The sequence below is a fragment of the Dicentrarchus labrax genome, unplaced genomic scaffold, assembly GCF_905237075.1.
Source record: "Dicentrarchus labrax unplaced genomic scaffold, dlabrax2021, whole genome shotgun sequence".
NCBI classification, from domain to species: domain Eukaryota; kingdom Metazoa; phylum Chordata; class Actinopteri; family Moronidae; genus Dicentrarchus; species Dicentrarchus labrax.
Window position 1 is genome coordinate 221,992 of NW_026136719.1, and position 15,565 is coordinate 237,556.

Genomic DNA, 15,565 nt, shown 5'->3' on the forward strand with positions numbered 1-15,565 from the left:
TGGGCGTTGCTTACCTGGGAAACACATGGCATCAGGATGCACTATGGGAAGAAGGCTATCCGGCGGAGGCAGTGTGATTCTTTGGGCGATGTTTAAAATATTTTTTCACACCACATCTCTTACTTGCATACTACATATAGTGTAGGCTATATATTTTTAATCATAAACTCTATATTTTATATTATATTGTTATGATATTTTTACTTAGTATTCATTATTGTAATATTTACACTGTGTACTTTTTGCACTACATCAATAAATAAACTGCTGTGTTGTATCTGGAGCTGCTGCAGCGAGTACATTTCCACAGTGAGGGATCAATAATCTTATTGTTCTGATCTATAATCATTAGAAATCATCTCGCCAGAGGAGCAATCCAACAGAACTCTGAGCCAAACAAACTAAATGAGGAATACTTCACGAATTTGCGTGTCACCAATGACACACAAATGCGTTCGTGAAACATTCATATATTCCTCATCTTTTATTTAAAGGGGACATATTATGCAAAACCAACTTTTTAATCATTTGATTATGTACATTTGGGACTCTGGAGGGCCTATCAGCAGCAAAGTGTGAAAAAAATGACTCAGTCATGTTTTTGTGGGCTGCCTCAGTCAGAATACAGGAGAGAAATCACGCAGGTTCAGAAGTGTGTAGTTTGTGACGTCACATGCTCTCCCTGTTGCCACCCACCTCTCTTTACTTCCTGTTGACTATCGGAGCTCCGTCATTGTTACTATAAAAGGCAAGCTAGCGGAGAACAAGCAAGTCCAGCCTGCAGCCTGCAGCCTAATGTCTGGGCAAAGGCCTCAGCAGACAAACTGTTCAGTCATTGGCTGCACAGCCCGACACTAATGTACATATGTACATTTATGTAAATTATTTTTGACGGCAATGTCCGGCTAGAGTCACAAAAACCGGAATGTGTGTGTGAACAACCTCGGTCAGTACAACAGTGGACTGACTGACTGTTCCTGAAAGAGGGATTGTACCAACTGTCTGTGGAGAGACAGCAGAGGAAGTCACTGTGGATTGTACCAACTGTCTGTGGAGAGACAGCAGAGGAAGGAACTGGAAGGATTTTTAAGAGTTGATGCTGTTTTTCATTGTTCGTGTACCGCTAGCACATGCTAACTGCTGTTAGCTGCAGGAGCCTCAGTGACGCTAATGTAGTTATTGTTTGTTATTGTTGGTTAATGTTTGTTATTGTTTGTTATTGTTTGTAAAATGTTTGTTATTGTTTGTTAAATGTTTGTTATTGTTTGTTAAATGTTTGTTATTGTTTGTTAAATGTTTGTTATTGTTTGTAAAATGTTTGTTATTGTTTGTTAAATGTTTGTTATTGTTTGTAAAATGTTTGTTATTGTTTGTTAAATGTTTGTCATTGTTTGTAAAATGTTTGTTATTGTTTGTTAAATGTTTGTTATTGTTTGTAAAATGTTTGTTATTGTTTGTTAAATGTTTGTCATTGTTTGTAAAATGTTTGTTATTGTTTGTTAAATGTTTGTTATTGTTGGTTAATGTTTGTTATTGTTTTTTATTGTTTGTTAAATGTTTGTTATTGTTTGTTAAATGTTTGTTATTGTTGGTTAATGTTTGTTATTGTTTTTTATTGTTTGTTAAATGTTTGTTATTGTTTGTTAAATGTTTGTTATTGTTGGTTAATGTTTGTTGTTGTTTTTTATTGTTTGTTAAATGTTTGTTATTGTTTGTTAAATGTTAAAAGATGAAGATGAAACTTAAAGGTGAAGTTAATGTATTAACCAGCTGGTGCAGATGTCTCCATATTCCCCCTGCTGATATTTTTATAGAGATTCACACAAAGTTTATTATAAGTTTATACAGAGAATCACAGAGCTTCGTGTCGGGGGGGGCTCTGTAACTCTGTTACTGTTGTGGGTTTTGTGTCGGGGTAATTGTCTTTATGTTGGTCTGTATTTAGTTAAAGTGCTCAGTCAGTAATATGTTTGTGTCGCTGTTAGAAAGAACAGAAAACCTCCGAGTGAACAAACTGTAGCTGCTCATCAGCTGTTAGCTCGCTGAGCTAGCGCTAGCTTTGTTATTCCAGAGCCATTGTCCTGCTCTGCTCTGTGTGTGTGTGTGTGTGTGTGTGTGTGTGTGTGTTTGTGTGTGTGTGTGTGTGTGTGTGTGTGTGTGTGTGTGTGTGTGTGTGTGTGTGTGTGTGTGTGTGTGTGTGTGTGTGTGTGTGTGTGTGTGTGTGTGTTACTGTGTGTCTGTGTGTGTGTGTGTGTGTGTGTGTCTGTGTGTGTGTGTGTGTGTGTGTGTGTGTCTGTGTATACTGTATTATATTACACTGTATATTATATTATACTGTATATTATATTATACTGTATTATATTATACTGTATATTATATTATACTGTATTATATTATACTGTATATTATATTATACTGTATATTATATTATACTGTATATTATGTGCTGTCTTACAAGTAACACTAAATCTTCCATGTCTTACAGGTGACCTGATGAAGCTCAGGAGTTCCTGGACCCATCAGAGGTCAGAGACAGCTGCAGCATCAGGACAGTCTGGGTATCCAAAGGAAGACTGATGAAGATGAACACTGACTGCAGAGCTCCATTACCAGCTCACACTTCAATATACTAGAAACCATAAACCTTGATGGAGGACATGATCTGCACAGTTTACATAAAAGTTATAGCTTTGTTACTTACAACATGTGTAACTGGAATATGAATGAAATATAAATAAAGTGTTTTACTTTTAAGAAGAGTTTTGGTCATTTTTAAATTCAGTAATAAGTGTGGTTTTATATAAATAACATGTTATTTCAGGTTTTATGAAGATTTCCTGGATGTACAAGAGTTGAAAACCTGGTTCATGTAACATCTATCAATATGAAAGAGTGGAACTTAAACCTGTATTAATGACTGTAAGCTACACAATACATTACTGTCTCACATTCAAACTTTATTACGTTGGAAGATAAATGACATCATAATACAGTATATAATATAAATGATAGAATATTCAGTATACAGTATTTTTAATGGGTTTAAACATACATAATATCTTTGATAAAGCTTATAGTTAGGGCTGGATCAGGTGAGTCCTGAACCATCCCTTAGTTAAGCTGCTGTAGGCCTAGACTATCGGGGGATTTCCCATGGTGCACTGAGCTCCTCCCTTCCTCTCTCTGTCTGCACTCATTCATGTCCCATTAATGCATGTTACTAACTTCACTTCTTCCCCGGAGTTCTTGTGCTTTCTCGTCTCGCAGGTTCTTGTCGATCCTGGTGGAGCCTCCTGCCATGGTCCTGCTACATTGCCATTGCCAATACTGTTGTTGCTGACGACCACCCACCTAGAGGATCTGTCCTAGGTTTCTGCCTCTTAAAAGGCAGTTTTTCCTTGCCGCAGTGTCCAAGGTCTTGCTCATGGTGGTACTGTTGGGTCTCTGTAATTAATGTTATAAAGAGTTCGGTCTAGACCTGCTCTATTTGAAAAGTGTCCTGAGATAACTTCTGTTATGAATTGGTGCTATACAAATAAAATTGAATTGAATTGAATTGAATTATTTGTGTGTAATTATTTTTGTATTAGTGGTCCTTTTCTTTAACTTTAGTGTGGAGGTTATGGAGGATTCATCGTTAACATGTACAAACTGAGAACAATCTGATAAATATGACTTAAACCAGCTTTGTGAGGTTCCTTTAATGCCAATTTGATGCTCAAGTCTCTCTAAAAAAATATTATGGTCAATGGTGTCAAATGCAGCACTAAGATCTAATAATACAAGTACAGAGACAAGTCCATTGTCAGAAGCAGTCAGAAGGTCATTATTAACTTTAACCAGAGCTGTCTCTGTGCTATGATGAACTCTAAATCCTGACTGAAAATCCTCAAATAAACTATTGTTATGTAGAAAGTCACACAACTCTTTGGCGACTACTTTCTCCAGAATCTTAGAGAGGAAGGGGAGGTTAGAGATCGGTTTATAGTTGGCTAAAACCCCTGGGTCAAGAGTGGACTTTTTAAGAAGGGGTTTAATTACAGCTACTTTAAAGGACTGTGGTACATATCCTGATAATAAAGAAAGATTAATCATATCCAGTAAAGAAGTGCCAATTAAGGGAACAACTTCTTTAAGCAGCCTAGCTAGTTAACTGATGCAGATTGATTACAGAAAAGCAGTCTCAGTATACATCTGGTGTTACAGTTGTTAAGATTTCTGTATTTGAAGGGACATCGTTTGCTGTTGAGGGCAGGCAGTGATTAATCCAATCGTAATAATTTTATCATTGAAGAAGCTCATGAAGTCGTTGCTGAGGACTACAGGGATACATGGTTCAATAGAGCTGTGACTCTGTCACACAATCAGTCACACACATTTTAGCCATAAAGGCCTCCATATAATAAAACATATGACTTCAATCACCATTTCTCAGCTACGGACACACGTACCTGTATGTAACACAGACTGTATGTAAAGAAACTGAACAGCTGCCTTTGTAATCAGTTGGTGGTTCTTACAATAAGGGCCAGAAATCTTGGAGTTATTGTGGCCTCACTGACACCAAATCAACCTGCTCTGGTTCTTCAGATCTCTCTGTGCCCTTTCACCTCTAGCCATCAGGTCACCTGTAACAGCCAATAGATGTTGATCCTGCACATAGTATAAAACAATTCAGTTGTTAAGATATAAAGTTCTGTATCATGATTCCCAGAGAGTTTCAGGTGATATTAAACATTTACTGGTATCATATTAGTCCCACCCGCTCAGAAAGGAAAGGTTGTTTAAGGAGAGTCTGACTTCAGTTTGGAGTTTCACCGACGTGCTCAGCAGCAGAGAGGATCTCACCTGGTGAGTAGACGCCACTGAAATCTAAATTCAAACAAAGAAATGAAGACAAACAAATGTGCTTCATTGTAAGAAAGACAACATTCTCACATCGATGAGTTAGAACTGATCTTTACTAATCCTCAGGTGTTTACTGACTATTCAGGACTCATCTGGACCAGAATCACTGCTCGTATCCAACAAAGTGCCGAAAATAATAAATATAATATTCTGTCTCACATTATAGAGTCAAAACTCGACGATGGGAGACCGACAATCTAAGACAACAGCAGCAGACATCACAGGCAAGTAATTACATGGAAATTGTAAATAATTGTTTTAACATTTACATTAATTCTAAAAAAATAAGCTCAATGAATAAAGTTTGCCACAGTTTAATATAAAGTTTACTGATACTGAGAAATGCGTTGGTGCCTTTATTAGTTTATAGATGTACAGATTCGACTCCAGAGTCTTGAGTTCAGACCAAAGGTGAACAAGGAAGTTAATTAACCTGATATCTAGTATTACAGCAACTATAAAAGAAAGGTTATAGTTTTACAACCATTGATAACATGTAAAAATCATGTTTTTAATGGTTGTAAAACCACAATTTTCTTTACCACCACTTTTATTACTGCTCTGAATGAGAATAAAACAATAATCTAGTTGCCACAGAGCAGAATTAAATAATTTGTTTTTGTCTGAGATCATTATGTAAAACTATAAGGTGACACCTTCATTACAGTTCATCTTCTCAGACACTTGTAGTAAAATAACAGCTTTTGTTTGGGGTTCTTTTTTGTTTTCTACACAGAAGCTGGTGTGTGGAACAATAACTGATTTCCCATCATCCTCATTACCAAGGGTAAGTGTGCGTATTTTAGTAAAGAACTAAGAATTAAAACTGAAATTGTATAAAATATAAAATTTTATATAATATTCTCTCAGGAATATCACAGCCCACAGTGGCCCAACTTCAGTCTAATTAGCTTCATTCCCACCAGTCCAAAAAAAAACCTCTTATGACCAGAACTTGAACAGAGTAATATAAATAGAATAAGTAGAAATGTAGCTTTGGTAGATAATATATTGATCTCTTTATCAATGAACAGAGAGATTATCCCACTAACCCCCTTCAAAATAAGATTTCATGGTTAATGATTATTATTAGCAATATTGTAACCATTATTTCATCAAGTACTCTCATTGAGATCAAATTCTCTTTTGCAAGTACAGCAGAGGACAGACTAACTCTGTGATTAGTTAATCAGTCACACACATTCTAGCCATAAAGGCCTCCATATAATAAAACATATGACTTCAATCACCATTTAGAATAGAAGAATAGACCTTTATTGTCATTGTCACAGGTACAACGAAATTTAAAGTGCTCTCCGATCAGTGCTTAATTTAGCATAAATTAAAAAAATAATAAATAATAATTTAAATTGCTAAATAATTTAAGTGCTAGTGTTAATAAAATAAAAATATATAACATATTTAGCAGCATACATAGACACACAGTCATACACACCCAGTCATTGCATATTATTTTTTTGCAGCATTGAGGGTAGTTACTGCAGTTGGATAAAAACTGTGTTTGAGTCTATTTGTCCTTGCTTTAAATGATCGGTACCGTACCAACAGTTCAAACAGGGAATGACCAGGATGGTGAGTGTCCTTTATAATGTTCTGGGCTTTTCTGAGGCCAGGGAACTGTGTAGTTCTTCCAGTGTGGGGAGAGGGCAGCAGATGATCTTTTGAGCGATGTTGATGACCCTCTGGAGCACTTTCTTCTGAGACGATGTGCAGCTGGTGTACAATACGCACATGCAGTATGTTAGTATGCTCTCAATGGAGGCACGGTAAAAGGACACCAGTAGTCTTTGTGTGATGTTATTCCCCCTGAGTATTCTCAGGAAGTACAGTCTCTGCTGGGCCTTTTTCAACAACTCAGAGGTGTTCACACTCCAGGAAAGGTCCTCCTCGATATGGACTCCCAGGAAGCAGAAGTCTGCCACCCTCTCCACACAGTCCCCGCTGATGATTAATGGTGGGATCTCTGTTTTATTTCTCCTGTAGTCTATGATGAGTTCTTTGGTCTTTGAGGTGTTGAGGAGCAGGTTGTTGTCCCTGCACCATGTTGACAGCCGCTACACCTCATCTCTATAGGCAGACTCACCCTCCCCCTGGAGATGAGCCCCACCACTGTGGTGTCATCTGCAAACTTCACCATGGTGTTGCTGTGATGGACAGGGGAGCAGTCGTGTGTGTAGAGGGAGTAGAGCAGGGACTCAGCACACAGCCCTGGGGAGAGCCGGTACTGAGGCTTCAGGCCGTTGATGTGTGATGGCCCACTCTGACCCTCTGTCTGCGGTCGGAGAGGAAGCTATTGATCCACATGTAGATGGTGTGTGGAAGCCCCAGGTCCCCCAGTTTGACTACAAGCCTGTGAGGGAGGATGGTGTTGAATGCAGAGCTATAATCCACAAAGAGCATCCGCACATAGCTCCCCTGCTGCTCCAGGTGTGATAGTGCAGTGTGTAGTGCTATGGCTATGGCGTCTTCTGTAGATCGGTTCGCTCTGTAGGCAAACTGGTGTGGATCAGGGCAGGCAGCTGTGATGTCACTAAGGATCAGTTTCTCAAAGCACTTCATCACCACTGGGGTGAGTGCTACTGGTCTGTAGTCGTTGAGGCTAGAGATGTGAGGTTTCTTGGGCAGTGGGACTATGGTTGAGGATTTCAGGCAGGGTGGGACAGTGGACTGTTCCAGGGACTGGTTGAAGATCTTTGTGAAGATTCCAGCCAGCTGATCAGCACAGTCCTTCAGCACGCATCTCGGGACGCCATCAGGACTAGCCGCCTTCCTCGGGTTGACGGCCCGCAGCGTGCGCCTCAACTCATGCTCCTCAATTGTGAGGTTTACGCTGCTGTGTGCCGAGTGGTGTAGTTGTGCCGTCTCTGGTGTTGTGGCCTCTAAGTGGACAAAGAAGATGTTCAGCTCCTCTGCCAGCGCAAGGTCACCTTCAGCAGCTCCGAGGTTTCTCAGCTACACACACGTACCTGTATGTAACACAGACTGTATGTAAAGAAACTGAACAGCTGTCTCTGTAATCAGGTGAGGGTTCTCACAATAAGGTCATACGAAGTCATCTGCAACAGCCAAGGAATGAGGAGAGTCTGACTCTAGTGCAGTTTGGAGTTTCACCGACGTGCATTCAAATTTAAATCAGTCTCTCTCTACTAATTAGTGTTATTTATATATATTCAGATTGTAGCCTAAGGGTTTTAACATTATCTCTCATTTTCTGACTCTCAGCCAGTCTTTACTTTAAATTAAATGAGCTGAAAACAGTTCTCATTAAATCTACACTGTACACTGTTGGCTGAATTAGGAACATTTACTCATGTCCACTGTCTCTGATGCTTAGGTCTTGAAAGGGCTCCTGTTGAAGTCTTAGTAAAAGGGAAGGAACAGTTTGTATTTGTATTAAAGACTCTTTAACACAAACCATCCATTAGAAAAAGCTCACAGTCCATATTGTGCATGTTAAATCCATTAATTTAAACTCAGAATGAGATTAGCTTTCACTTGTTACAGTAATGATAATACAATACTTTATATCCAAAACCTGCAACTGCACTAACCTATCGACCTTCATTTAATAACTTCTACGACAGACAAACCATGCTTACGTGACTTTTTAAATGTTTTTAGAGTTGCAAAACATTTTTATATATATCCTGGTCTTCTTCATAAGATAATAATAATAATAATAATAATAATAATAAGAAGAAGAAGAAGAAGAAGAAGAAGAAGAAGAAGAATGTCCCTGATCTGATTGTTTTTAATATTTGATATTTTAATATTTTGATCTGCTGATACAAGAACGATATATACATATATATTGTTTTTTCTTTCTTCAAGAGAAAATCTAAAATATTTTAAGGATGAAGATTAAAGAGCATTAAACAGCAACAGAGGAGGTGACATCAACATGAACATTTTAACTTCCTCTCTTCAGGTTGTTAAAGCAGCAGTTGGTCTTCAGTTGAATGAGTCTCTGATGTTTCCAGCACACTGACATCATGGCGGCTGCAGCACCAGGTGAGTCCAGTCACACTTTATTAGTCTGAATAAAAGATTGTCTGTTCTCACCACCTGCATTAAATAACTGTCCTATTTCTTTGTCCAGCACTAAAAGTCCAGAGCTTCATATCAATTTGTGATGAAAAGGGTTGTTTTGGGTTAACTTTTAGTATTGTTAGCATAGTAGCATTCCTATAGACTTGTTGTGCACTGTGATGTTGCCATTGCTAAAGGGGTATGAGTGAGTCAAGAACAAAAGGACTACAGCTGAAATTGTGTAAAAAATAATATATTGTATGTTATGGTATATTTTATCTTTTAAAGGTCCGTACCATTTAATTAAAATCTAAATAAAGTATTGTGTTCCTTGGTTCAGGGTAAGAATAGTATTTCTGTATCTGAATCTGCCACCTTGTATAATCAATTCTGTTAAACACACTTTAAAATAAACTTACAAAATAATCGTCAATGTTAAATAATATGTTCTTCCAGTAATTAAAGATTACATGTGAGTGAATCAGTGTTCTGTATCTTTACAGTGACAGATGATCGGCAACCACTGAAACGGAGCAGCAGCTTACTATGGCTGCCACCTAACAGTGAGTTAAACTGAGTCAATTATTCTTCTGTACATTAACATCTTTAATTACAGTGTTTGTTGGTTGAGGGCCCAAACTCACATTTTATTGTATTTGAAGCTGATTGGGGAATTTGTTTGTTTCATGATAATAGTGACACATTCACTGAACTCCACCTTAAAAAAGCTGGTTATAATTGGCTATATAATGTCAATAAATAACACTTTATTGTATTGACTTTGGATGAGGTCTACACTGAGAAGAATCCTTGAACTTGTCAGTGATCAATCATTTGATCATTCTCTGATTCTGATATCAACACCCAGAGAGGAGAGTCCAGGGTTGATGGAAAAATACCTGGAATGTCCTCCATTACAGTTTTTCTCGATTGTTTACCCACATTTTCTGAAAGCATGCCTCATACTCTCAGAACTCTACACACAAATCCAAAATAACACACACACACACACACACACACACACACACACACAATGGGCAAAACCCCTCAATTCTCCTGCAAATGAAACTTTACATTCAAAACAATGTTATTTCTTCTCAAAATGGTATTTTGTTTTCAAATGACACACAAACCATCATATGAATAGATATTTATAAGAACCAGTTGAACACTGATGTGCTCAATGTAAAACACTATGAATGGAAAACACTTTTTTTTTTGTTGTTCAGTGTTACACTTACTACAGACAGTACATACAGAAGTGTGTTGTAAAATATTTGAGAATATTGTTTTTATACTCAGAACACAAATACACGCTAACAAATATATTTTATTTTTCCCACAAAAATAATTTACACTGTAGCCTACATCCCAAACAACACAAAGTTGCACATACAAAACAAAAGAATTTACTGTATAGAGTTACAGTAAAAAGAAAAAAAAAAAAAAACTATGCTGCATCCTGTCTTCTATTTCGGTCTGGCCACAGCACCTCATCCACATCACAATCAATATTTTCCCTGGCCAAGCAGCGGGGGAAATATCGCCTAGCATGGCGAATCCAGCCATGAAAAGCATCAACTGCTATATCTAACCCTAACCTGTTGCCCTTTTATGCTAAAGCTCTGATTGCTAATTGTAAAACTGTGTGACAGGTGTTTGCCCATGTGATGAGTCAGTGTGCATAGTAGGGCAATTAACTTTAGAATTTTGAATGACAATGTGTTCCTGGTGAAAACAAGATATTTTCTTCATGAAAATTGTGCCAAATGCAGAGAATTGTGTGTATTGTTTTGAAAAACGTGTGTTTTAGAACTGCAATTTGAGTGTAAAGCAGGAATTGTGCTTGTAGTTTAGCAGAATTGGTTCAGGGGGTCGGTGCATGAGTTACATGTTGTGGTCATTGTGTCTCAAGTAGCAGTATTTGTGTGTAAACAATTTAGAAAAACTGTAAAAGACATGATCAGAAAATGTAGATACAGATATTTGAAGCAGAAGAACCTTGAACATTCAGAGCTGTTAACACGCTTGGGTCAAATTGTGGAGGAGAATAATGGAGAATATGTCAGCTGTGATGTATTTAAGGATTCAACATCAACTTCCCCAGGTCATCATCAAAGTCCAAAACAAAAGGAAACTCAGACTTCTATCACAGATACTGTTAAAGCTGCTGGTAAATTGAATTGAAGTCAATTTTATTTGTATAGCGCCAATTCATAACAGAATATTATTTGTTATTATAGGACACTTTTCAAACAGAGCAGGTCTAGATCGAACTCTTTAAAACATTAATTACAGAGACCCAACAGCACCCAACAGCACCATGGGAAAGCACTTGGCGACAAGGGCAAGGAAAAACTGCCTGTTAAAAGGCAGAAACCTAGGACAGACCTTTCGGCTCAAGGTGGGTGGTCGTCTGTCTCGACCAGTTGGGGGAGGGAGAGAGAGAGACAGAGAGAGAGTGAGAGAGAGAGAGAGAGAGAGAGACAGAGAGAGAGAGAGCGAGAGACAGACAGACAGACAGACAGACAGACAGGTGAACAGCAACAACAGTATTGGCAATGGCAATCTAGCAGGACCATGGCAGGAGGCTCCACCAGGATCCATGAGAACCTGCGAGACGAGAAAGCACAAGAACTCCGGGGAAGAAGTGGAGTTAGTCACATGCATTAATGGAACATGAATGAGTGCAGAAAGAGAGAGGAAGGGAGGAGCTCAGTGCACCATGGGAAATCCCCTGATAGTCTAGGCCTGTAGCAGCATAACTAAGGGATGGTTCAGGACTCACCTGATCCAGCCCTAACTATAAGCTTTATCAAAGAGGAATGTCTTAAGCCTACTCTTGAATGTGGAGAGGGTGTCTGCCTCCAGAACCACAACTGGAAGCTGGTTCCACAGGAGAGGAGCTTGGTAACTGAAGGCTCTGGCTCCTGTTCTACTTTTAGAGACTATAGGAACCACAAGTAGCCCAGCATTCAGAGAACGTAGTGTTCTAGAGAGGTAATAGGGTACTATGAGCTCTTTAACATATGAAGGGGCCTGACCATGAAGAGCTTTATAGGTGAGGAGGAGGATTTTAAATTCTATTCTACATTTTACAGGGAGCCAATGCAGAGAAGCTAGTACAGGAGAGATGTGATCTCTTTTTCTAGTTCCTGTCAGTACTCGTGCTGCAGCGTTCTGAATTAATTGGAGCGTTTTTAATGGACTTATTGGGACAACCTGATAATAAAGAGTTGCAGTAATCCAGCCTTGAAGTAACAAATGCATAGATTAGTTTTTCTGCATCTGTCTGTGATAGGATGTGTCTAATTTTTGTAATATTACGTAAATGAAAGAAGGCAGTCAAATGACAAATCCTCCAAGATTCCTGACAGTGGTGCTAGAGGCCAAGGTAATGCCATCTAGAGTAACTATATCTTTAGACAGTGAGTCTCTAAGGTTTTTGGGGCCAAGAACAAGAATTTCGTTTTTTTCTGAGTTTAACATCAGAAAATTGCAGCTCATCCAGGATTTTATGTCCTTAAGACATGTTTGTAATTTAGATAATTGATTAATTTCATTGGGCTTGATTGATAGATATAACTGCGTATCATCTGCATAACAGTGAAAGTTAATGGAGTGATTCCTAATAATGTTGCCTAAAGGGAGCATATATAAAAGTAAATAGTATTGGTCCAGTATTGGAAGTACAGAACCTTGTGGAACTCCATGACTAACTGTAGTATTATTAATGCATGTTACTAACTTCACTTCTTCCCCGGAGTTCTTGTGCTTTCTCGTCTCGCAGGTTCTTATCGATCCTGGTGGAGCCTCCTGCCGTAGTCCTGCTAGATTGCCATTGCCCATACTGTTGTTGCTGTGCACCTGTCTGTCTGTCTGTCTGTCTCTCTCTCTCTCTCTCTCTCTCTCTCTCTGTCTCTTTCTCTCTCTCTCTCTGTCTCTCTCACCCCAACTGGTCGAGACACCGACGACGACCACCCACCTAGAGCCGAAGGATCTGTCCTAGGTTTCTGCCTTTTAACAGGCAGTTTTCCCTTGCCCTTGTCGCCAAGGTCTTGCTCATGGTGGTACTGTTGGGTCCCTGTAAATAATGTTATAAAGAGTTCGGTCTAGACCTGCTCTATTTGAAAAGTGTCCTGAGATAAGTTCTGTTATGAATTGGCGCTATACAAATAAAATTTAATTGAATTGAATAGTATTTATTGAAGATTCATCGTTAACATGTACAAACTGCGAGCGATCTTATAAATATGACTTAAACCAGCTTAGTGCGGTTCCTTTAATGCCAATTTGATGCTCAAGTCTCTGTAAAAGAACATCATGGTCAATGGTGTCAAATGCAGCACTAAGATCTAATAATACAAGTACAGAGACAAGTCCATTGTCAGAAGCAATCAAAAGGTCATTATTAACTTTAACCAGAGCTGTCTCTGTGCTATGATGAACTCTAAATCCTGACTGAAAATCCTCAAATAAACTATTGTTATGTAGAAAGTCACAAACTCTTTGGCGACAACTTTCTCCAGAATCTTAGAGAGGAAGGGGAGGTTAGAGATCGGTCTATAGTTGGCTAAAACCCCTGGGTCAAGAGTGGACTTTTTAAGAAGGGGTTTAATTACAGCTACTTTAAAGGCCTGTGGTACATATCCTGACAATAAAGAAAGATTAATCATATCCAGTAAAGAAGTGCCAATTAAAGGAACAACTTCTTTAAGCAGCCTAGTTGGGATCGGGTCTAATAGACAGGTTGATGGCTTGATGAAGAAATGATTGAAGTTAACTGATGAAGATCGATAGCAGAAAAACAGTCTAAATATATATCTAAGTTTAAGTGGTGGTAAATGAAAACTTTGTTCACACAAATCCTTGAATTTAGAACATTCAGCTGTTGATTACTGATTTCATTACATCTTTTTACAGGGCTGAATTTGGTCAAAAAAGTCCCACGCTCAGAGAAAAATCGCTTGACTCACAGTAAGTAAATCTATCACAGTGTTAATCACATATTTGCAGATTGAGGTCAGCAGCCTCCCAGGGAACACGTTCAGTGAATGGAGCTGCATCTCCCCATATAGGCCACGCCCATTTCCACTTATCACTTTTTTCCGCTAGAGCGCGAAATGTCCATAAACTACTTTTTCGTGTTCCTCCTATGCGCTTTTGTGCGTAGCATCTAGTTAGTTATTTATGTAGTTCCACATGTCTTCCTTAGGCATTGTGCACAATTTCAGGCCATCGCCACAAGGTGGCGCTCTTTAAAATGAAGAAGTTTACATCTCCACATCGGCACATGTGATTAAAACGAAACTTGGTACAATGATTGCCCATGGCTCCCTGAAGCTCACTTAAAAAGGAGAAAAAAACCATGCCACTGGGTGGCGCTCTGGTGGTAGGGTAATTCACTCTGCGGAGACCGTAATAGTTATGAATATGAAATTCACAGGACGCGTATAGAATTGTGCCTGTAGCTCACGTACCAAATATCATGTTTGTCGTGTTTGTAGCGCCCCCTACAGTATTTTTTAAAAAAAGCCCTGGCGCCACGTTTCACAGATATGTATGAAACTAGGTAGGCACGTGTCGAAGTCGGCCCTTTTTAATTTTTTGACATTTTTGGCAATTTGTCATGTTTTATTTAAACTAACTCCGTCCTAGGGAATATATCAGATCAATTTTAAAATTGGACAGTACAATCAAAACAAACTGTAGATGACAAGTTGCGCTATTTGTGACTGTACGTCAAACTGCATGCCAGTGACGACTTGTCGTATTCAGCAGATTCGCCATAAAACAGTACTCATAACTTCATCGTACGTGGTCTAATCTCAATGAAACTTAACGTGTTTGATAAGAGTCCCGCCCTGAACATGTCTACATGACAATATTCAGACATAGTGATAGTGGCACCTACTGGCAACAGAAAGTAAGCGCTGTGTGGCGATTTTGAGCTGATTTACGAGAAATGTTCATCTTGTGGTCCGCACCGTGCCGTTGTTACATGTGCGGACCGCACGTGTAATGCCGTTAGCTAGTTTATCTCATGCAGCTAATGTTAGCCAACCAATCAGCAATAAAAACAAAACACCACAATACTTCTTTCCCTGTCATCAAATTGTCCTCCGTCGGCATCCAAAGCTCTATTTGGTCCTATTCTGGACATGTAGTTCAGTGGGAACTCCCAGTCCGGCAGAGTCAGCTAATAGGACCACTATAGCTGCAGGACTGGGAGACGTAGCACACAGTGCTGTGGGCCACCACAAGTCACTCCCCAGCTGCCTGTTTTTGCAAGAACACGTTAATATGCAGAAGCAAATAGAACTTTGATTCCCATTTCATGTGGAGTTTAAAGCTAAAAGCTGGTCTGGCCCGACACTCCATTCCACGGGGGGACTCGCATACCTGTGTATAACACAATAATATCAGCACAGCAACTTCACATTTCTACATGCACACTATTTAAGGATAGAGAGCGAACTGCCTGAGAAACTACCTGCTCAATTAGCCTAGCTTGAGACTGTTTGCATGGAACATTAAAGTGCTACACAAAATAAAAATGACATATACACACTGAAAGAAAGAATATTGGTGAGCTGTACCAAGAGAG

The 15,565-nt window shown here is 38.9% G+C and overlaps 1 protein-coding gene across 6 annotated transcripts in view; it reads left to right on the forward strand.

The window, feature by feature from the left end:
• Nucleotides 1–15,565, forward strand: part of LOC127351824 (GTPase IMAP family member 8-like) — a 79,886-nt gene that overhangs the window by 22,405 nt on the left and 41,916 nt on the right. For 2 of the 6 annotated variants that reach the window (XM_051379779.1, XM_051379780.1), the window contains exons 2-3: nt 8,858–8,940; nt 9,462–9,521. The exons of 1 other annotated variant lie outside the window; for it this stretch is intronic. In XM_051379779.1, the coding sequence (XP_051235739.1) occupies nt 8,922–8,940; nt 9,462–9,521 (79 nt within the window). In that variant the 5' untranslated portion in view covers nt 8,858–8,921. Of the gene's footprint in view, nt 1–5,675; nt 5,696–8,855; nt 8,941–9,461; nt 9,522–15,565 lie in introns of those variants that run through there. 3 more of the 6 variants (XM_051379777.1, XM_051379792.1, XM_051379781.1) reach the window with 2 other exon arrangements.